The 22039-nt window shown below is 46.1% G+C and overlaps 1 protein-coding gene across 2 annotated transcripts in view; it reads right to left on the minus strand.

Annotated features, from left to right (window-relative positions):
- TMEM231 (transmembrane protein 231) overlaps positions 1-22039 on the minus strand; it is a 183478-nt gene that overhangs the window by 115880 nt on the left and 45559 nt on the right. The window contains exons 3-4 of one of the 2 annotated variants that reach the window (XM_086945466.1): positions 18223-18351; positions 5164-5307 (exon numbers count right to left, since the gene is read on the minus strand). In XM_086945466.1, the coding sequence (XP_086801592.1) occupies positions 5164-5307; positions 18223-18351 (273 nt within the window). The remainder of the gene's footprint in view (positions 1-5163; positions 5308-18222; positions 18352-22039) is intronic. The other variant, XM_086945467.1, reaches the window with a different exon arrangement.

The following is a 22039-nucleotide window of genomic DNA, read 5'->3' on the forward strand; positions in this document are numbered from 1 at the left end:
AACCATGTACTTTAGGTACATTACAAATTGGGTATTGGGTCACCTTATCAGCCCCTGTACAGTGTACCATAGGTACCCAGGGCATAGGTGTATCCAAGGCCTACCAGGGGCTGCAGCATATCTTTTGCCACCCCTGGCTGGCTATCCAAACTGACACAACTGGCTGATCACTCAGCTGGGGCAAGGTTGTGTAATCACGCCTAACTTAGATATAGTATACCTATATCTAAACCTATATCTGGACACATATACACCTATAAGTCACTCCTATGGCAGGCCTTAACAATCCTGGCGGCAGATTGCTTGGTTTTATGTGAGATGGTGCTCTAGCATGAGCTGAGCCTGTCTGCAGCTTTTGGAACCAAGTCCCTATAGCTGTTCTGGGATATTGCCATACCATATACTCTTAAGTGCATTATGAACCTCGCGGTAAAATGCTAACTATGGTTTGGCTTTATCAAAACATATTGTGTAAGGTGTCATACGCTTTGGAATACTACCCCTTCGCCAGTTCTGGCGACGGGGGTAGCATTCCACCCTTCTAGATGGAGAAGACATGTTACTTTGCTTAAACGCGGTTCAATCTAACCAGAGCCTCAGCATCACAAAATGGATGCTTCTGCCACAGACACAAGTCTGGCCTCCTGCTGCAGACCGAAACTCTGGCAGGGGAGGCTTGGACAAAAGGTTTCCTGTCACAGGGAGGTGTTACACCACCCCAGACAGGAGATAGTGGATTGGGGCAGGGAGGGCTGAAAGAAACTAGACACTGCCTGGGGCGCACAAGGTGTCCCAGGCAAAGCCGGGTTCAAACCGGTGCTGGGGCAGTCCAGCCCCAGTTCTGGCGCGAAACTGGACAAAGGGAAAGGGGTGTAACCACCCCCTTCCTGGGTCCCACCCATAGGAGCGACCTAGCAGGTGATCCAGCCCCTTGATTTGGAATAAAGGTAGGAGCTGTGCCAATACACATCAGATCATCCCGACTGAAACTTTGATACGAAACTCTGGACCCTTCGACATCCTACTCGACGTAGAAGACTGAAGAATCTCCCTTGTGGTCAAGGAGTGGCCACCCTGTGCAAGCAGGCACCATCAGCGTTCAAAGGTTTTCTTTGCCGTTGCTCCCACCGGAGCTCGAACGACAGAGACCGACAAGACCTGGACTCCCTGACTTCCAAAAGCCCGATCCACAGTCCTAGCAAAGCTGAGACACGTGGAGGCGACGTGGGACCGGCCATCTTGGAAAGCCAGCGAAGGGCTTCCCGTGCAGCTCCTGAGGCCTCCTCGAAGCTATGCATTGGGGTTTGAGAAGCCCCAGCCCCGAGCAGCCTGTGCACCGAAGATCACCTCTCCACACTCACCGAGTGCTGCATGGGGCCCTTTTGCACTTTTCCTGCTCGACGCGTTGTCCTGTCACTTGCCCGTTGGCTAGTGGCCTCTGTGACGACGATCCATCGAAACTACACTGCTGGTCTGGTTGCTCCAGGCTGGCCCCAGCTCCCCTGAAATGGAGCCACCGATCTGACCTTCCCGGTCCGATCCAGAAGACATCTTCGAGTTCGGCGTGGGTTGCATTTGCCAAGGCTTGGTGACCCCGATTCGAGAACCAACACCGCCGACAGTAAGAGCCTTCGTGGGACAGCTCGTGTCCACCAGCTGGTCATCCTCAATCCTTCCTGGTCCACGTGGCAGCGGAGACAAACTACTCGACAGCACCTGATCGCAACCAGACACTGCCTGGTTCCGTCCTGGTTCCATCCTGGTCACTGGCTAGTGACCCAGACTCTGTCCCCTCTGCTTTCAGGTACTCTACATCTTCGATCCACCCTTGGATCCAACCGGGCTCTTCTCTCCTGGTCGCCTGCAGCATCTTTTCCTCCAGGCTCCATAGAACTCCACGAAGAAACCAGACGCACTTTGGCACCTATGCACCCGCTTCCTATGGGTGAGGTAACGAGGGTACTCCGGTGCCCCTGTAGTTATTTACATCCCTAGTGTCCTAGTTTCAAGTGTCTAAGTTCTAGTCCAGTCGGAAGTCTCCTAAACCAATAACTTTCTGATTTTTACGCACCATTGACTTGTATAGACACTGCACCCGCATCCTGTGGGCCTCCTATGTCCTAACCTTCGTTAGTCCAGTGTAGGCCCAGCGATTACCTAGGCCCTAGGCCTCTTCATTGTTCGTGACGTGGTACTTATACCACTTTTTTAATATATGGTTTGAGTGGCCACCCGGCCTAGCCATAATTGTGCAGCTTATTGTATGTTATATTGACTTCTTTGTTTAACGCTTGTGCTTCTGTGCTCATAAAGAGTATAGGGGATTATTCTAGAAATAAATACATATATTTTTTAATATATAACTTGTGTGATGTCCTCTCATTTGGTATTTAAAGGATTGCATATGGTAAAACAGCTGGCTTCACATGCCCTCTTGAGTTTAGCCTAAGACTGCTTTTGTCCATGCTATCCCTAGGATAGCTGGTCTATAAGGTTGACTTACAACCAATCATCATAAGGGTCGTTTGGACTGGTACAAGGTGCTCACTAGAATTAGTGATCATCATATACCAGGCCAACTTCTCACAGCCGGTATGAAATACTTTTATATGCAGTCTCAGTACTAGCCATGTTATGAGCAGTGTGGCTGGCCCAGAAGCAGATATCTTCCCAATCTTTGATGAAAAGGGTCCTGACAATTTCTGCCCCCAACCTTTTCTTTTCTGATGTCTTGGCCGGAGTGGTCACCCCCTCCCCCAAACCATTAATGCATAGACCTCTGTGATAGGATAAGACGTCTGTCATCCTTCTTAAGGAAATCCCATTTCTCAAAAGGTGTGAGGGGGCGCTAGGGGCAATAGTTGGCTGAAGTACCCAATGTCATATTAGTAAGTATAGCAAGCGGTCTGCCCCCTCCAGGTCATAATCTGCCTTCAGTCGGTCAAATGGGATTATCCCTTGTGTGTCGAACAGACAGCCTATGTGCTTGCAGCCTCCCTCCCGCCAGCGCCAGGACCCATCCTGATAAATCCCTGGTGAAAAGTTTGCGTTAGCTAGGATTTGCATCATGAGGAAAGGAGAAGAGGTGAGGCCGGCCCAGATGGCCATTGTGTCCCATAGCCTGAATTCAGAGCCAGTCACTGGGGACGAATAAAGACCCCACGCTTGATCTCTACGAGGCAGCCATAGCTCTTTCCATGTGCGGGAGCCCGCCAAGGCCTGGTCCATAAAACACCAATGTTTCTCGGAGGCTAGTCGACTTCACTCCACCAGGAAGTGCAGTTGAGAGGCTTACTGGTATTGTGCAATCATGGGTATGGTGAGACCTCCCCCTCTTGTCGTGCAACAGAGCAAATGCCTGTGGAGTCGTGGCCTTTTACCCTCCCCAGATAAACTAGTTGATCCCTAACTGCAGAGACCAAGGGATGTACTGCCATTTCGATAGCGACTATCCTTCCCAGCCAGGACAATTGCAGGCAGCGCCAGCGAGCCAAATCCAGCAGGACCTGGGAGGTTAAGGGCGGCATAGTTGAGTGCTACAGACTTAGCCACTGATCGGGCTGGCTTAATGCCGAGGTCACGTATGTACTCTCCTGCCTATTCTAAAGTGAACATTGAACGGAGGTGGGCCTCATGTGGCATGGCAAGCGAAAGCTTCAGAATTAGTATTTCTGCATATTAACCTTGAACACATACATCTCCCCAAAGAAATGGAGCCCCAATACCAGGACGGGTAGGGATGACATTGTGTCGGTAAGAGCGAGAATCACATCATCCGCATATAGGGTGATGCGGTGATGATCTCCTCCAAAAGCGATTCGCGGGGTGGCTGGATTGGCCCTTATTCTTCTTGCCAGTGGCTCCATGCATAGAGGAAACAGCAGAGGGGAGAGTGGACATCTCTGCCACGTGCCTCTCTGGATGGGAAAAGGTTTTGCCAGCACACCATCAAGTATCACCAATGCCCGAGGGACGATGTAGACACTGCAGACCCAGCTTCAATGTCCATCCCCGAGGCCGAATTGTTTCAAAGTCTCAAACATATAGTGCCAGTACAGCATGTCAAAATGCCTTTTCGGTGTCGACTGAAAGGAGTAGAGCCTCTCTCTGAAAATGTTTATCTTGTTCATATGATGATGTGTTTGATATTGTCCCCACATTGGTGGTAAGGGATGAAACAGGCCGGATTGGGGTCAACCAGGTCGGGCATGAGGGTATTAAGGCGATGGGCAAGGATGCAGGTGAATAATTTGGCATCAATATTCAGGAGTGATAGAAGTCTGAGAGAACAGCATAGGGTAACATCTTCACAGGGCTCTGGGATAACTGAAATAGAGGCTTCCAGCATGGTGTCTGTGATGGACCAAGTGTCGGAGAAGGAGTTAAAAAGGCAGGTGAGCAACAGAACCTGACAGAAAGCTTTATAGAAATGTGGATCGTGGACTTAACCGGCTTTAGGCGTGCAATAGCAGAGATTACCTCATCAATCCAGATGGGCCTAGCCAAGCTCTCAGAATCGTCACAAAAGAGGAATCACTGAAGTCGCCTCCAGGTACCTAGACATACCTTCAGCAGGACCATATGGAGCTTTTTATAGTGTGCTATTTCTGTCTTTGAAGACTACTGTGATTTGAGTATCTCAACAGACCTAAGTGCCCAGGATGTTATGTATCATTTTGATAGTATCCTTAAGGGTTTAAGTCCGAAGTCAGTGGACTAGCATATGGTCACAGCGATCGCTCCATAAATAAAATAGGTTTTAGTTGTGCCATTACATTTTCCGCCCTAGCAAGCTCCAGGCCCTTGAGGTGCAGGCGCGTATTTTCCAATTCCCTCCACACCCTCAGGGCCTCTATACATTTATATTTGGATTCCCCTGGTAGCACCAAACCTTAACTCCTATTGCTTTCTCCTTTTTCCCCCCCAACTTAACACCAGTAGATTGTCCACTGTAGTAGTGGATTCCACACAATAACTCTCCAATGTCCTGAAAGCCATAAAAATGGGTTGTAACTATTTTCATTATGCAATGACCTCTTTTTTCATAGACAAGAAGTTATTTATCTTATATTTTCCAAATTTAAGTCAATACATGGCTGGAAAAGTCCAAACACCTCACAAAAGAGCAGGTCACAATGGCAACATAACTAAAAGTATACTTGCATTGTATCTCGTATCCAGTCCTCTGTGGTTCAGTGACTGGCGCTGCTGCAGTCTCAGATTTCCATTCACATACAACTGGGACCCTGAGATTGGAGAGGAGTACTGGATGAAGGCCATACTTTGCATCACAAATGTGGACATCCGCTGAAAGAGGCATTACACTTCATGTTACACTCTTACGGTACAAGTGAAGAGTAATGATTCTGCACAACGTATTTCAAGATTTCCTTTGACAAATGAGTGAAGAACACTCTTCAAAACCAATCATTTGTTTTGACAGCTAGAAAATCTGGCAAGAGATATTTTAGAACGAGGAAACATTTGTTTTAATATTAAAATATGTATTAAATGTGCTAGAATAAGTATACAGCTTAGTTATTAAACATGCAAAATATCTCAAGTACGTGCTCACTCGCACAGGTTAATTATCAATAAAGAAGTGATGCTATGTAACATTTATATATACATACGTCATATATACACATATATACACACACACACGCGCACACACACACACACACACACGTCATATATAGATATATACACACACACACATTTACATATATGTTTTTATCGGCAGATGTACGGTGTTTAATATTTTATTTATTACCACACTTGAATTCGGGAACGGTCCAAGTTTCACAAGAACCAAAGCCTCAAGAGGGTCATGTTCGCCCTCCCTTTATTAATCAATGGTAATAAATAGCCTAATCGTGGCCTTGGAGGCAAAGAGGGTGGACGTGCTCTGGTAGAGCTCCGCCTCTCTCATCTCCAGATATCCTTCCAATTATCCCGAGATAGGCTGCTTGGAGCCTCAGCTGTGTGCTGTAAAAGACCAGACACGCCAGTGGCATACTTTCGGGTGCTCGGGCCAGCTCGGAGGCTGGTGGAAATCGGGAACGCCGACAGGAGAAGGCGCGGACAGGCTCCCAAAGACAGGAGGCGGGCCTGCCAATACTAAGCAAGCCTGGGGCTGCGCGAGGAGACAGACAAGCCTGGGCCCAGGGAAACGAAATAGAGACAGAGTGTCTCCCCGTCTCTCCATGGACTGCCTGATGTGAGTGGCGGCGATTCTACACCCCAGACGAGCGGATGCTCTGTGAAGAAGGAGACAAATAGCAAGGAGGCCTGGGCACAGAAACACATGCTGAGGCCGGGCTAGAAACAAGACCACGCTGCAGGAGCACAAAGGCAGACCAGAGGTGAGCAATAAGAGCCTAGAAGCAAAGTGGAAAAACAAGCCCACTATAATCGCCCGGCTCCATATGCAATAAATCAATGGGATCTACCCCGAGACAGAGGGGAGATAAGGCGCCCCGGGGCTCAATCCGGTGGGCTCGGAGACGGTACCAGACGCGCAGTAATGTGCACAAGGCTACCGGACACTTGGGTAGTAAGGGGGACATTGGGACAGCTACCTGGACATAGTGTCCCACAACAAACAACACAACTGGACAGACAATATCAGAACTAAAGAGGCAAAAGGTGCAAGCCAGAAAGTAGAAGACAGTGAGCCATCGTGGAGCAATGTACGACGAGGGCCCAGAAGGCACTACAGCACAGAACCGACCATGCACATGTAACCCGCCATACCAGCCTCGACGAATAGCGCCACTGAGAAGCTGTATGCTGGGCCTAACAAATAAAGACTAACCACTGTAGAACAGAGAGGGAAACAAAAATAGAAACAAACAAAAAGGAGTCTGTGCTCCTTCTTGCAATATATAGCTGCTTAACGTGTGGCCATAAAGAACAACAGAAAAGAACCCGTTAAGCATGAAACACCTTGAAGACCCGAAGGGGAACAGAGCTTAAACAACGCAGGGCTATACAAACAAACGCTGTAACCATATGTCAGACAAGGGTTGTCTTTGGTTGAGTGCAGGGGGTTCAGGATAGTCACCCGCCTCTACCTCACTCCCAACCGGATACACCATTGACTAAAAACCTCTACGGACCCCATGTCTAGTAAACTCGATGCAGTCCTGGCTGCCTTGGAGAAGCGGAGTGCCATGCTAGAATTAACAAAGACTTGGCTTGAAAACAAGACTGATAATGTAGACTTAGAAGTAAATCTCCTGCATGCGGACCATCGAAAACTAGCTGACACAACACAAGCATTGGAGGATACGGTAGCGGAACTCTCCCCGCAGACTCAAGACGCGGACAAGCGCCTAGAGGAACTTGCAACTAAAGTAAAGCTCCTGGAAGACAGAGCAGGAGGCTCAGAAGGCCACTCCAGGTGCAACAGAGTAAGGGTCCTGGGCCTTCCAGAAAGAAAAAAGCAGAGGCGGCTGCCATGACGTTTGTATAAAAATGGATTTGTGACATGCTACCAGAGGGTGCATTGTCAAACTACTTCATCGTAGAATGGGCCCATAGGGTGCTGGCTCGTCCTGCCCTCCCGGGAGCGGGCCCTAGGCCGTTCCTGTTCCGGGTACTGAACTACAGGAACAGAGATGCGATATTGCATGACACCAGAAAATTACAGAAGTCCAAGTGGCGAATAGCACTGTAATGTTCTTCCCAGACTATATAGCATCAGTCCAAAAACAGAGGTTCTCCTACATGGAAGTAAAAAGAAGGCTCCGAAGTCTTGATTTCAAATACTCGCTATTGTTCCCCCGGCCGATTGCGCGTGGCAGCTAAAGGGAAAACGTACTTCTTTGAACCCCACAGGCCACCTGGGAGTGGCTAGACTCAGTAGCTCCTGAAGCTGCCGCCTCACACAGCAAAAAACCCTTGAGGCCACATTTTAATGCAGAACTGAAACAACGCAGAAGGAGTCCAAGGCGTATGAAGCACACATGGTCACAAAACCTCGGCACCAACCTGGAGCAAATACGTAAAGGACAGCATAATGCGCTGCAAGCCGTGGCGGACATCAGCAGTCAGCAGAGTGACACACTATCAGAGGAAACCTTACCGGACCAGATGAGCGGCACGGAGTCTCCTGACAGCCACTCAAATTTGCAGGACTCGGAAACAGTGCCAGATATAACACCTCAAGTGGCAGACAACATAATGAACTGTAAACCACCTATTCCGCATTTCCTGGAATCTAACGATCTACTGGGTCGTACTCAGACGGGTTTTCGGCCTGGCCAGGGAACCGACTCGGCCTTGATTGCAATGGTGGAGGAAGGCAGATGCATCTTAGATTCCGGAGGATCCGCTGCGGTGGTCCTCCTGGATCTAAGCGCTGCATTTGATACGGTTGATCATAATATCTTGATCAACCGTTTGGGGAAGATTGGAGTGAGAGGGTCGGCCCTCAAATGGCTTGCGTCGTACTTAAGTGGCCGGACTTATCAGGTCTGCGAAGGCAATTTTCGATCTCTGCCTACCCCCCTTCAGTGTGGAGTACCGCAGGGCTCTTCATTGAGCCCTACGCTTTTTAACATCTATATGGCCCCACTGGAGGCGGTGGTCTCACCCTTCGGGGTGAAAATCGCAACCTACGCAGACGACACTCAACTGATCGTCTCGCTGTCCCTCTCGGAAAGCCAGGGGGAAAAGTTCGCATCATGTTTAGTCAACATAATGTCATGGATGTCGGATTCCCGGCTCAAGCTAAACGGGACGAAAACGGAGCTGATGCTTCTTGGCAATCTATGTTCAACACTCCCCAAATCCATGTGGCCGGATAGTCTAGGTGCCCCCCCAGTTCCCAAAGAAGCAATAAAAAGTCTGGGGGTCTGGCTAGAACCCGAACTGTCAATGACCACTCAAGCTAAACGAGTGGCAGGGACTTGCTATGGTCTGCTTAGGTCAGTACGGAAGATCCTCCCGCTACTCCCTGAAAACTCCCGGAAACTACTGGTGCAAGGATTAGTCATGTCAAGGCTGGATTATAGTAATGCCCTATTTCTTGGGTCACCAGAATCCACTCTTAATGTGCTCCAAAGAGCTCAGAATGCGGCGGCACGAATGCTCACTGGTACTGCCAAAAGATCATCAGCTAAGCCTGCACTCAAGGCCTTGCATTGGCTTCCAATTCGAGCTCGCATAAAATTTAAATCCCTTTGCATCGTGTTTAAAGCTTTGCAAGGATCAGGCCCTCCAATCCTTAGAGACCTGGTGCGCCCTTACAAACCTACGCGAGCCCTTCGCTCGGATGATGGTAATTTTGTGGTGATACCCAGAGCCAAAAAGGTGAAGTCCGGCGGTCGCCGGTTCTCTATTAATGCAGGCCAATTATGGAATGCTCTGCCGTTGGCCCTGCGGAAAGAATCCAATCTAGTGAGTTTCCGCAAGGCACTGAAAACTTATCTCTTCCCCCTTTAGGTTTGTTTCTGCTGTATTTGGGTGGTGGTCCTGTGTTTGGTGTCAGCGCTGGGACGCTCAAGGGCAGCCATGCGCTTTACAAATCTCTTTTCATTTCATTCATTTCATTTCTAATGAACCAAGGCCTGGAAGCTGAAACGACGACTACGCAAGTACTGTGTGTCCTGATATGTGTCATTGTCCTCACCTTAATACTAATTGTATGTGCTATAAAAATGTGCTTAGCACTTCTTGCTTATATGATCTGGCATGGCTACCGAATTCAGAGAAACTGAGGTTCCCCCCTCTTTTTCCCCCTCCCATCTACACATATGATGTTGATGCTCGGTGCAGCATCATAACTAAACACGGTCGGGGCTTTAGTCAGTGCTAAACATTGAACATGAAGGGGAGCATATACTTTTCTTATCTGTAACACTCATCAGCACCAGACGCCCGTGTGACCCAACCCACTGACATCTGTTGACATATTTAATAGTTTAGATGTTTGGAGACTGCATGTTGCAACCTCGACCTATTGGCATTAAATGTTTTGATTAAGGTTAGTTTATTCATACAGCACGTTCGAACATATACCTACGCCAAAAGCAGCTAGACAATGCAATACAGAGGTCAAAGAGTGTGAGGTGACCACAACACTCCAATTTTGGGGAGAAGTTTGTTTGGGATAATATCTGTTTTTGTTTGATGCATTTGCGGTTACATAAGTCTCATATTTAGTGCGGTTCATAAACTATGGAAAAAGTGTTCCTGAAATCATCTCAAAAGCCTCGCTCTCTGCACGCAGCCACGTCCCTCCCACTCCCTCAATCCTTGCCATAAAGTTTTGGAGGGGGCCTGACCACAAAACATTTTGCTTAGTGGGGGTTTAGAGTAAAAAAAGTTTGAAGACCTCTGGTCTAGAGTGTAACATGAGGAGTTATGTTTCCTACCGTACCATGGTGATTGATTATGGTCCAGTTTATTATGAGTGGATAGACAACTTTGTTTTCTTGTTCCTTCCTAGGAACGGAGTCCAATAAACAGGAGTAGAGCAAACGGATGAAAACTGTGCCCGCAAGAACAAAGAGGGAAATAGAAGGGAACAGGGACCTTTATACAGAAGGCAGCACTATGATTGGATGGACTTTTTCTATTCCCCGTGGCTCATGGGAAATGTAGTTATGTTATTGAGAATGGTTTCATGAAAAGGCTGCTGGACAAAATAAAGTGAAGAGAGAATTGAACCTTTCCTTTACACAGCTAGGCAATTTTTAATTCTCCTGTAATGCCGACTGTGTACCATGACAGAAATGTAATAAAGTTTTGGTTAAAAAAAAAGAAAAAAGTGTGCCAGGGTGTTTGAAACTCTGCTTTTTGTTCATCCAGGTTTAACTCTATATTATATTTCAGGCCCTACTAGACAATTGTAAGTTTTTCTTTTAAGAATATGCAGTTTTTTCATACTTATCGTCAGGGCTATTAAATACTGGTTTTGAAGCGGTTTGATGTTGCAATTGCTCATATACTTTATGTTAGCTATATGGAAATTTATAAAGCATGGGAATAAAAACACAAATAGTTTCACAAAGCTAACATACCAAATAGGGGGGAGTCGATGGAAATAAAGGAAGGTGTAATTATGAAAGACTAGTTGCACTGAATTTTTTAGCTAACAGTTTAACAAATAGCTGCTCTTGAACTTCTTTTCCTTTTAATTCCATTAAATTGAAGTACAAAAGTAGAATGACTGTTAGATCTGTGTTGCTGATGTTAGTGTTCTTTTAATGTAAATGCTTGTGATGTACATAATTATTTGCACTACCAAGTCTAATCGAAAATAAATTTAACTTTTGAAATATATTGACAGGCAGATGCAAGTTATTCCAGTATACAAGTCTGTTTACATGCCTATGTGTTCAACGAGAAGGCACACAGAAAGGTTATGGGGGTTACCTTTTCCAAATGCTGTGGCCTGCATCTTGGGTAGCAGCAGAAATGATCACAGGAGAAAGCAACCAACCTGGCAAGAGTACATATAGAGAATCCTGAATGCCTGGGGAAACGGCTGGAGGTTTTTGGAAGGGAACAGGGAGTATTGGGTTTGGGATAGAAGTGAAATGTTCCCTCTTGGACTGCCATTTCTTCCATTTGATGGGATTCTGCTGCATTTGCGTTATCTGGCATTTGAATAACAAAAATGTCTTTTAAGAGCCGTATGCTCTTTTAATACTCTGTTTTATGGGTATAGAGTATTAGCTTTTTAAACTGTTGACACTTGGAAGCCAAAACCCACAATCAGGAAAGTAGAAAAAAAATATAACATGTTTAAGAAGACAAGAATTAGAATAAAAACAGTGTTTTGGAGAACCCAAGAGTGGGTGGGTCAAGTGCACTCATGGTTCACGGAAGTAGCAGAGTTTTCCCTTAAAGAAATCAAGATAGTTGCATTGTTCTTTGGGGGTATCCACACAGGTAACAAATCAATTGGACTGTCCTGAATCGATAAGCATCCTATAACATCACAGGTGGTTAAAAAAAGCATTTTACGTGGATGGCAAGCTGACCTTGTCAAATTTGGTTTCCTTTTTTTTTTTTTTTTAATATTTTTATTGAATTTTTCCCCCCCTCATTTTTCCAATAATACCAATATACATTTTAGCAGTACAGTCCCAAAAAAAAGAGAAAAATAATAGAGGTATTTCACAAAATTCAAATACAAGTACAAAATTCAGGTACAATCAAAATCAATCATCTTATATTTTGAGCTCTCTACTTGCTCCTATTCTTCCACTTCTCTATGGGTAACCAGATCCTACCCCCCAATAACCTTGCCCTTCTGCCTTTCCTATCGTAAATTGCCTTCTCTAAATTATATGTGGAGAGAAGCCTTGCTATCCACGTCTGAAATGTGGGTGCCGTCTTATCAAGCCAAGCCCTTGCAATGATAATCCTTAAAACTGCCGTAGCCATAAACAAAAATTCTGGGTGTTCATTACTGTCTCTTATATTTACCCCTAACATTATCAATTCTTCCGACAATTTAATCTTTATCCCTAGAGAAACTTCCATAAATTCTTCGATTGCCAGTTTTAATGTATAGAGTTGTGGACATTGTGCAAACATATGTACAATATTGGCACTACTTGAATTACATCTTGGACATGTTATGCCCGTAGTGCCCCCCCACTGGGCAATTCTTGCAGGTGTGTGATAGAGAGCATAAATCGTCTTATAGTGCTGGGTCTGTAGCGTAGCCGAGCACAAAACCGACCGTCCCAAATCTAATGAGTTTTGTAGCCCATCAGGGTGCGCCCCTACTTGTTCCACCCATTTCTTGGAGAATTTCTCTCTATCGTCTGTTTTTAATGCATAAAATTCAGCATAAAGTTGTCTAATCGTTGCCCGTGTACTACGCTCCAAGTAGTCCATTATCCTACAATAAGACATCCCTACTGTCCCGCCCTGTTTCTTATAAAAGTAACTCCTGAGTTGTAAATATTTAAAGAAATTACATCCTGGGATATTAGACTTAATTTGAATTTCTTGGAATGAAAAGAACACCCCTTCTGCATCCAGCAGGTCACCTAGTTTTTTAATCCCCTTACCATCCCATTCCTTCATGACTGTATCCCTGAAGATTTCTGAGGGAAGATCGTTATTGGAGTATAGCCTAAGATATCTGTTATATCTCCCAATTCCTAGCTTTTTCCCCAACGGCCTTCCAGATTTTGTAAATTGCGCTCAGTGTCTTGAACCTAGTATGTTTGAAGTATACATAATCCACTGTATTCACCAAGGCGTTCCCTGCCTCCTTGCCCAGAACTGCTTCATAAGCATTCCCACATCCCCGTCCTAATAACCCTTGTGCGTATTGTAGAGCTGCTGCCCAATAATATAATCTAAAATCAGGTGCGCCCCAACCCCCCTTCTCCCTTGGGAGTGTCAAGAAACGATACGCCCTTCGTGTCTTCCCCTGTGCCCATATAAACCTATTCATAATTGCTTCTATTTTGTTAAACCATGTACCATCAACATATAAGGGGATTGCTCTAAGGATGTATAGAAGTTTCGGAAACGTGACCATTTTAATCATATTAATTCGCCCCATTAACGTCAGATGTAGATTATTGACTCTCTCTAAGTTTCTTTTAACTTTCCCTAAAAGTGGCTCTATGTTAATCTCTACGACTCTATCCAATTCCGCTGATACCCTGATCCCCAGATACATTGCTTCCGGAACTACTCTGGTATCCTGGCAATTGGTAAACCTGTTCTGCACTATCTGCGTCTTTCCTCTGTTTATAAGATATCCCGAGAAGGCCCCGAATTTCTTTGCCTCTTGCTCTATTTCTATTAGGGCTCCCCCTGGCGCTGATGTTATGATTGCGACGTCATCCGCATAGGCGAACAATTTATATTCCTGCTCGTGTAATCTGACTGGGGGGATCCTGTGATTACTTGTCAACCTTCTTAGCAGCGGATCTAGGTATATAGCAAATAGTAGAGGTGAAGCTGGGCATCCCTGCCTAGTCCCGCGTCGAATCCGTACTACCTCTGTGTATGATTTGTTGATTCTTATCCTAGCCGATGGGTTCTTATAAAGTGCCTGAACTGCCTTTATATAGCCTTCACCCAACCCAGCCCATTCCAGGGCTTTCCACAGATAGTCCCAGGAGACCCTGTCAAAAGCCTTCTCAGCATCCAGAAAAATAGCCGCGACAGGGTCTCCTGCCACCTCGGTTGCATCCAGGACAGTGATCATCTGTCTGGTGTGCTGGGTAGTCCCCTTGCCTGGTATAAAGCCATGCTGTTCCGGGGACACCAGACTCTCAATAACCCTACTAAGCCTATTTGCTAGTGTTTTAGAAAATATTTTTGCATCTGCGTTCAATAACGTTATTGGCCTGTATGAGCCTGGCTCTATTGGAGGCTTATCCTTTTTTAATATTACAATTATGTCCGCCCCGGCCCAGGACTGTGGAACTACCCTACCCCCCTGCGCCATACAGCATATTGTCCAGATGTCTGTTCCCAGCACATCCCAAAAGGTCCTATAGAATTCAACTGGAATTTGATCTTGTCCTGTTGCTTTGCCAGAGGGGAGGCTAAATGTTGCTTCTCTTACCTCCTGTAGCGTTAACTGAAGGTCCAATCTCTCTCTATCTTCCATACTTAACCCTCTATGTGGTGTATATGACAAATATTCTGGTATCCTTGGCAGATCATTACTTGTATCCTGCTCATATAGTAATTCATAGAACCTCCTAAAGACTTCCTGCACTTCCTCCACCTTATTAACTATAGTCCCTGTGCTGTCCTTGATTTCTTTTATTTCCCCTGCAGCTAATGTTTGTCTGGTTCTAATTGCTAATAAATGACCTACTCTTTCGTCAAATTTGGTTTCCTAGGTAATTAATGGCCACATCTTCTTGGGGCTTCAATTACAGCTCCTTCTGCTCACCTGCTGCTGTATCTAAAGGGCTAGGAAAGCAACTGAGAATGTATCTGAGGCGAAGAGAAAGAGCTCCACCTGCTGCAAGCAACTTGATTTGAGTGGCAAGAGCATCGTAGATCAGTGCTACAATGCACCTCTCCATGTCCTATGGAATGGAGCTCAAGACAACAGTCATCGATGGGGGTTGAGGTGAAAGGATGGTAGTGGAGCCAACAGCGTCAGGACACCTCTGCTGACTGGGGCAGTTCCCTGTGAGATTGTCACTGCAACCAAACAGGTTAACTGGGTAGAAGTCTGCCCTAGACGTGGTACATGAAACTTGCTGTACACAGAGCATGGGCATGAGAGTTATTCCTCCTGTCCCTCTGGGATGAATAAGCAGACATACCTCAAAGACCCAGGCATGGGTGCGTGCCTGCCCTATCTGCTAGATTCTGAGGAACCCTTTGGCCCCATTTCACCCATGTGGCAGCCATCTTAAATAGATTATAATCACTGATATATTGGCAGAGTAGCATAAAAAGGATGGTCAGAAAGGAGTTCTATAAGCTGCAAGATAACTGGCATCATAAGGGGCTAAAAGCTGCCATATTGCTGCCATTTATGTTATGGCGAAATACAGCAGGAGCGCTTCTGAGTTTGACTGCTGTGATAAAGCGCATCTCAATTCTGACAGAAGTTTGTGGGTGATCCAGACCATTCAAGCAAAAATACAAGTGCAATCTAATAGAATGGTGTGGTTTAAAAGATCCCATGTGAAGGTAAAGGCGAAAGCGGGCTCTCTGTAAAACAGTGTGGCTGACATAATGACTCCATGTGATGCAGAGCATGTTAAAGCCTGTCTGGGAACAAGTGTGAGTATGGAGACCAAGACAGAAAAGATGGACAAACTGAACAGGGGGCTGTGACAAAAGCTCTGGGTGTGTCACTCGTAATGTCAAGTGCTAATCTTACAGAAGAGATGGACAAAGTAATGAAAACCTTTGTGTGAAAAGCCTTGCCTCATGTGGCTCATGTTCAGGCTACTTAGGAAGGCAGTGAGGCTTAGAGAGGGAGAAGTAGCATGGTAATAACTGTGTTACAATTTGCTGTAATGAAAGCCGGGCTCCAGGTGCAAACAATTCAGCATAAAAATGGCATACGCAGGGGTCAGCATGTCCTCCTGTTTTGTGCCTGCAGTCAGAGACATGTGAACACTTCTGTGATTCAGACAAAGTGGTTGATGTGGTTCTACTTTCCATGCATTGTTGTGGTTTGCTAATAAAAAAAACTGTTTAAACTTAAAAGCTGCAATAACCAGCTAAACTGGTAGAAAATCTGCTACTCACTTTATTCCAGGCCTTGCAGGTACCCCCTCACCGGAAACTGGGGTGGGCTGACAAACTTACACTGGTTACCCCGCTATGGGCCTCGGAAAGATTGGGCACACTGAGTCGCACCAAAGGGTTCCACAATTGGGACTTGTTCGGGATCTCTCACATCAAAGACCTGTGGGGCCCGGACGGAGTTGTGCCATTCGCTCCGCTCCAACACACCTATGACCGGGAACAGACAGAACACTTTCGATGTCTGCAGGTTAGGCATTCCCTTCAGGCAAACATCTCTCCAGGGACTCAGCTACTGGAGTCCTCCCCTTCAAAGACAGGCTGCTGGATGGTCACCTTCCAGAACGTGCTATTTCCCTCACATAAAAAATGCTTATTAACCACACTTCAGACCCATTGCTAGCTCTTAGAGGAAAATGGGAGGCATACGGACTCGAAATTGACGACGACGAGTGGAGAGAAGCGCTTGCATCCCGCAAGGAAATAGCAATATCAGCCAAACTGAGATTAATCCAATTGAAAATCCTCCACAGAGTCTATATCTCTGGCACTAGGCTGATTTTTATGGGCGGCAGTGAAGATGGGCTCTGCAGGAGGGGAAGGTGGGAACCTTCTTTCACATACTGTGGGAATGCCCTGTGCTGCAACCTTATTGGAAACGGGTACTCGATTGTATGCGAGAGGTGTGGGGGGTGGAATTGCATCCGGAAGTTAAGAGGTGCCTTCTGAACATCTGGGAGCCCACAGATCTATCATCGTAGGGCAAACTATGGGTAACGTTAGGATTGGTAATTGCAAAAAGGAATATAGCAAGATTGTGGGGGGCAGTAACACCTCCAACGCTCAGTTCCTGGAAGAAGGATATGGACTGGTGCATGATCCAAGAAAAGATAGTTTATGTGGCCCGGGCTGCCCCCAGAAAGTGGGTGGCTGTGTGGTCCAATTGGAATGATTATCGTGGTAACCTATGTGAACCCCCCCTAATTACACCCATTGATGAGCTGATTACATTGTAAATTACTGCTGCATTGGCACCATTCAGAGAAATGCTGTATCAGGCAAGATCTGTATAAACTGTGTTTTCCAATGACAACTATGTGACAAATGTACTCCCTGTAAGTGATGACCACCTAATTTATTTCTTTTGCAAATCTGCTACTGCACTTCGAGACTCAAAGGAGAAATTTTCCTCGAAGAGTATTCTCTCAAGCTAAATTACACAAAAATATTCTGAGGGTATGTCTGCCTCAGCCTTGCAAAAGTTGTAAATAGAGTGGGGTCAAGACTGGTAGAGCGAGCTTTTTAGGTGAGAGTCAATCAATTCCTATGCTCATATGTCATTCGCTGCAGGGAAAGAGATCGATGAATTGCTTCCTAAGTTCTTAGATCTAGCAATCACTATAGAATAGTTATCCATGAGTGGGAAAAAATCTAGGACTAAAGAAGTTGGCTAGATCTAGACTGTGATGGCGGAAGCCTCTGGAATTTGAGTGATGCTGCAGTGAAAACATACAATGTTCCAAAGAAACGTTAAAACACTACTGAGGACCATTCAGTTTTAAGAGCAACCAGTGAGGTTTTGTACATTTGGTGGTTTTTTGACATGATGATGCTTGAGCTACAACACTGAAACATTTCTGAATGCCAAATAACGAAATTATACTAAAAGGTAAGGCATGTATGAAAAACGTTTTCTGATCAAAGACAGATTTGTCTCCCAGCGGTTGTGATGGAAGCCAACCGAAATGTGCCCATGTAGGTCAAGGAAAGCCAAACACGTCAGACTATCTGTAGGCCACTTGTGTACATGTTCCCATATGTATGCAAATGAAGCTTAAGTTGATGTCCTGCAAATCTGCAGGGATCTGGTTCCCCTGGACCTATTCTGCACATCTTCACTCTACAACATGTAATCAAACAACGGCAGGAAGATAAGGAAACAGCATTGAATGCAGTCAGAGGTGGTTAACAACACTTGTAATAATTAATAGAGGCACTCCAGGTACTCACATACAGCTGATATGAGAAGGTCAAAATAAGTTGCACACTCTGAATTGCTTCCGTAGATTGCACAGGTAGCTCCAGTTTCAGGTTTAACTGGTCCTTCTTACCATCCTGATTATTGTCTTCTTCCCTAGCCTAAGAGGAAAAACAGGACCTTTTAGAATTGCTACTTTGTGCTTGAACCAACAGATGACAACTGTATCTTATACACCCTTATGGCGGAGTTCAATGACAATACCTATGTAAATCTGCACACAAGGCAACACAGTGTTATACAAAGAATTCAGTTTGGTTTGAGGCAATCAAATAAGAACAGGAAAGACATGCATAAATAATTCAGATTAGATGATCTTGACTCAACAAGAACAAAAAGTAATTGTTCAAAATGGGAGAGAAATACTATAAATCAACAACAAAAAAGTAAATCATCACACATTCTTCTGTTGTTAAGTTTAATGCTAGGATTTAAAACAGATAAGTCTTTAGGTCGATAGTGTGCCAAAAACAAAAGCAACTGTTTGCCGTAAATTCCAGATCTTGATAAACAGAATAAGAATTTGCACAACTCTATGGGAGTAAATGCACTTGTTACAGCAAAAAAGCCACAACTATGGTTTAACAGTAGAATTAGGGGCAGAGCAGAAGGCATTTCACGGTGAGTAACCCTGTAGAAGAAGTAGGTAAACAATCACAAACTATTATGTTGTGCTTATTCATAATTCTAGCCCATAGTTTCCCTCCCCTGAAAGGTATATATTTTGCTCCTGTAAAAGGCAGGAGTGTATTTTCTGTTGGGAAATCAGACAGCAACCCCCATATTTAATAGTGAATTAGGGGGAAGGGGCTTACTCACAAACTAGGGGCTGATCTCATTTTACCATAGTAGAGTACACCTATGGTGTGGGGAAAATCAGTATGACTGTTTTTCCGGCACTGAAACGTTTAGGTTTGGGGCAGGACATGACGCATTTCAAACTGGATGTCGATGCAGAAGTATGTGAGCACTCGCAAATTCATGTGTTTGTGGTCATTCACATCCCTATTGCAGAGTAGCACTCTCAAAAAACGTACACTTTTACTCACAGCAGAAGTAGTTACATTTCTATGGAGGAGTGTAAAGCTAACACACAAATATTTATTGGAAGTCTTTTCTCCATAATTAAAAGCGTTCCTCTTATGGAATAGGGTGTATTGTGCAAATACAAAATTGCCCAGAAAATAGTGGAAAGACTGTGAGAAGTTGGCCTGGTATGTGATGCTCACTAGTTCTAGTGATCACCTTGTACCATGCCAAGCAACCCTTATGATGATTGGTTGTAAGTCAACCTTATAGACCAGCTATCCTAGAGGTAGCGTGGACAAAGCAGACTTAGGCTAAACTCTGTAAAGGCATGTGAAGTGAGCTGTTTTACCATACACAATCCCCTTGAATACCAAATGAAAGGACACCACACAGATATATAGAAAATATATATATATATATATATATATTTATTTACTACAAAAGCCCCTATACTCTTTATGAGCACAGAAGAAAATGCGTTAAAACAAAACACAGTTTAAATACACAAAAGTTGCACAATATGGATGAGCCCTAGGGGCCCCTAAACCATACACTAAAATAGTGGTATAAGAACCACCTGGCTGAAAGGAAGTAGGCCTAGGGCCTTGGGAATCGCTGGAGCTGTTCGGGACTAACAGTGAAGAAGTCGGGAAAGGCCCGCGGGACTCGGGTGCAGTGCTGAAAGTGCACGCATATACCAATGTAATGTCAATGGTGCGTAAAAGTTACAAAGTTAGTGTTTAAGGAACCTTCCGGCTGACCTAGAAGGACAAAACTTTAGACCTAGGCACTAGAGGTGTGTACCAGTGTAGGAACACCGGCGTTGCTGAGTTACCTCACCCACAGGAAGCGGGTGCACAGGTGCGAAGTAGTGTCGGGTCGTCACGCAGGTCGATGGCGCTTGGAGCTGAAGATGCTGCAGGCGTCGAGACGAGAAGAGTTCCGGTGGATCCAAGGGTGGATCTGAAGTGGTGAAGACCTGAAAGCAGAGGGGACAATGTTCAAAGTCACTAGCCAGGGACTACCGTGGAACCAGGATGGAACCAGGCGATGTCAGGTGCAAACAGGCGATGAGGTGCAGCTTGTCTCCTCAGCCACATAGACACAAAGAGGTCGAGGACGTCCAGGAGTCGATCACGAGCTGTCCCACGAAGGCTCTAGCTGATGGCGGTGTCGGCAACTTGATTGGAGCAATCAGGCCTTGGCTAATGCAAGCCACGCAGGAAGTGGAAAAAGCTTATCACTCGGACCAGCAATGTCAGAGCGGGTGCTCCTTTTTACAGGAGCGAGGGCAAGTCTGGAGCAACCAGACCCGCAGTGTAAATTGTAGGTTTTGTCGCCAACATGGCCGCTGACCACGTGGCAAGTGGCCGGGATGGCGCGTCGAGTGGCACGATGCAAAAGGGCCCCACGCAGATCGTGGAGATGCAGGGGGGCTGATCTTCGGTGCAAGGGCTGCTCGGTTGTGGGGCTTCTCAAACCCCAAAGCACAGAGTTGAGGGTGCCTCGGGTGCTGCACAGTCAGCTTCTCTGGGGTCTTTCGAGATGCCCGGTCCCACGTCTCTCGGTGCCTCCAAGGGTCCCTTCTTTGCAGGGACTGTGGATCGGGCTGTGAGAAGTCTGGGAGTCTTGGTCTCGTCGGGCTCTAGGCTCGGGCTCCGGCAGGAGGCGGTGGCAAAGCAGACGTCGAGTTGCTGGATGGTGCCTGTGTTCACAGGGTGGCCACTCCTAGGCCACAAGGGAGATGCTCTTCAGTCTTCTGTGCAGCAGAATGTCGAACTCCAGTCGTCCTCTTAGTTTCAAGTTGATTCAGGATGATCTGAGGTGCCATGGCACTGCTCCCACTCTTATTCCCAATCTGAGGGGTGGATCACCTGCTAGGTCCCTCCTCTGGGTGGGACCAGGAAGGGGGGGCGGTTACACCCCCTTTCCTTTGTCCAGCTCCGCGCCAGGGCTGGGAAGCCCCAGTACCAGTTTGGACTGGCTTATGCACGAGGACACCTTGTGTGCCCCGGGCATGTCTGATTCTATTCAGCCCTGTCCTACCCAATACACAAAATCCTGTCTGGGGTGGTGCTCGCACCTCCCAAGGCAGGAAACCCTTTGTCCAAGCCTCCCTCGCTGGAAGGACTCCCAGCAGCAGGAGGTCAGACTTGTGTCTGTGGTGGCAGCATCCATTTTGTGATGCTGAGGCTCTGGTTAACTTTAACCGGGGTTAAGGCTATGTACATGTCGTGTCCCTCTAGAAGGGTGGAATGCTATCCCCGTCGACAGAACTGTCGAGGGGATAGTATTCCAAATCGTATGACACCTTACTCGACATGTTTTGATAAAGCCAAACCAAAGTTAGCATATAACCGCGAGGATTATAATGCACTTAAGAGTATATGGTATGGCAATATCCCGGAACAGCTAAGGGAGTTGTTCCCGACAGCTGCAGACGGGCTCAGCTCGTGCCAGAGCACCATCTCACATGAAACCAAGCACTCTGCCTCCAGGATTGCTGAGGCCTTCCATAGGAGTGGCTTATAGGTTAACATGTGTCCAGTTAGGGTTAGATATAGGGATACTATACCTTAGTAAGAGGTGATTACACCAACTTACCCCAGCTGAGTGATCAGCCAGTTGTGTCAAATATGGAGGCCAGGCCAGGGGTGGCACAATACATGCTGCAGCCCCTGGTAGGCCTTGGATACACCTATGCCCTGGGTACCTGGAGAACACTGTTACAGGGGCATATAAGGTGAACCAGTTCCAATT

This window comes from Lissotriton vulgaris, chromosome 12 (assembly GCF_964263255.1).
Source record: "Lissotriton vulgaris chromosome 12, aLisVul1.2, whole genome shotgun sequence".
NCBI lineage: Eukaryota > Metazoa > Chordata > Amphibia > Caudata > Salamandridae > Lissotriton > Lissotriton vulgaris.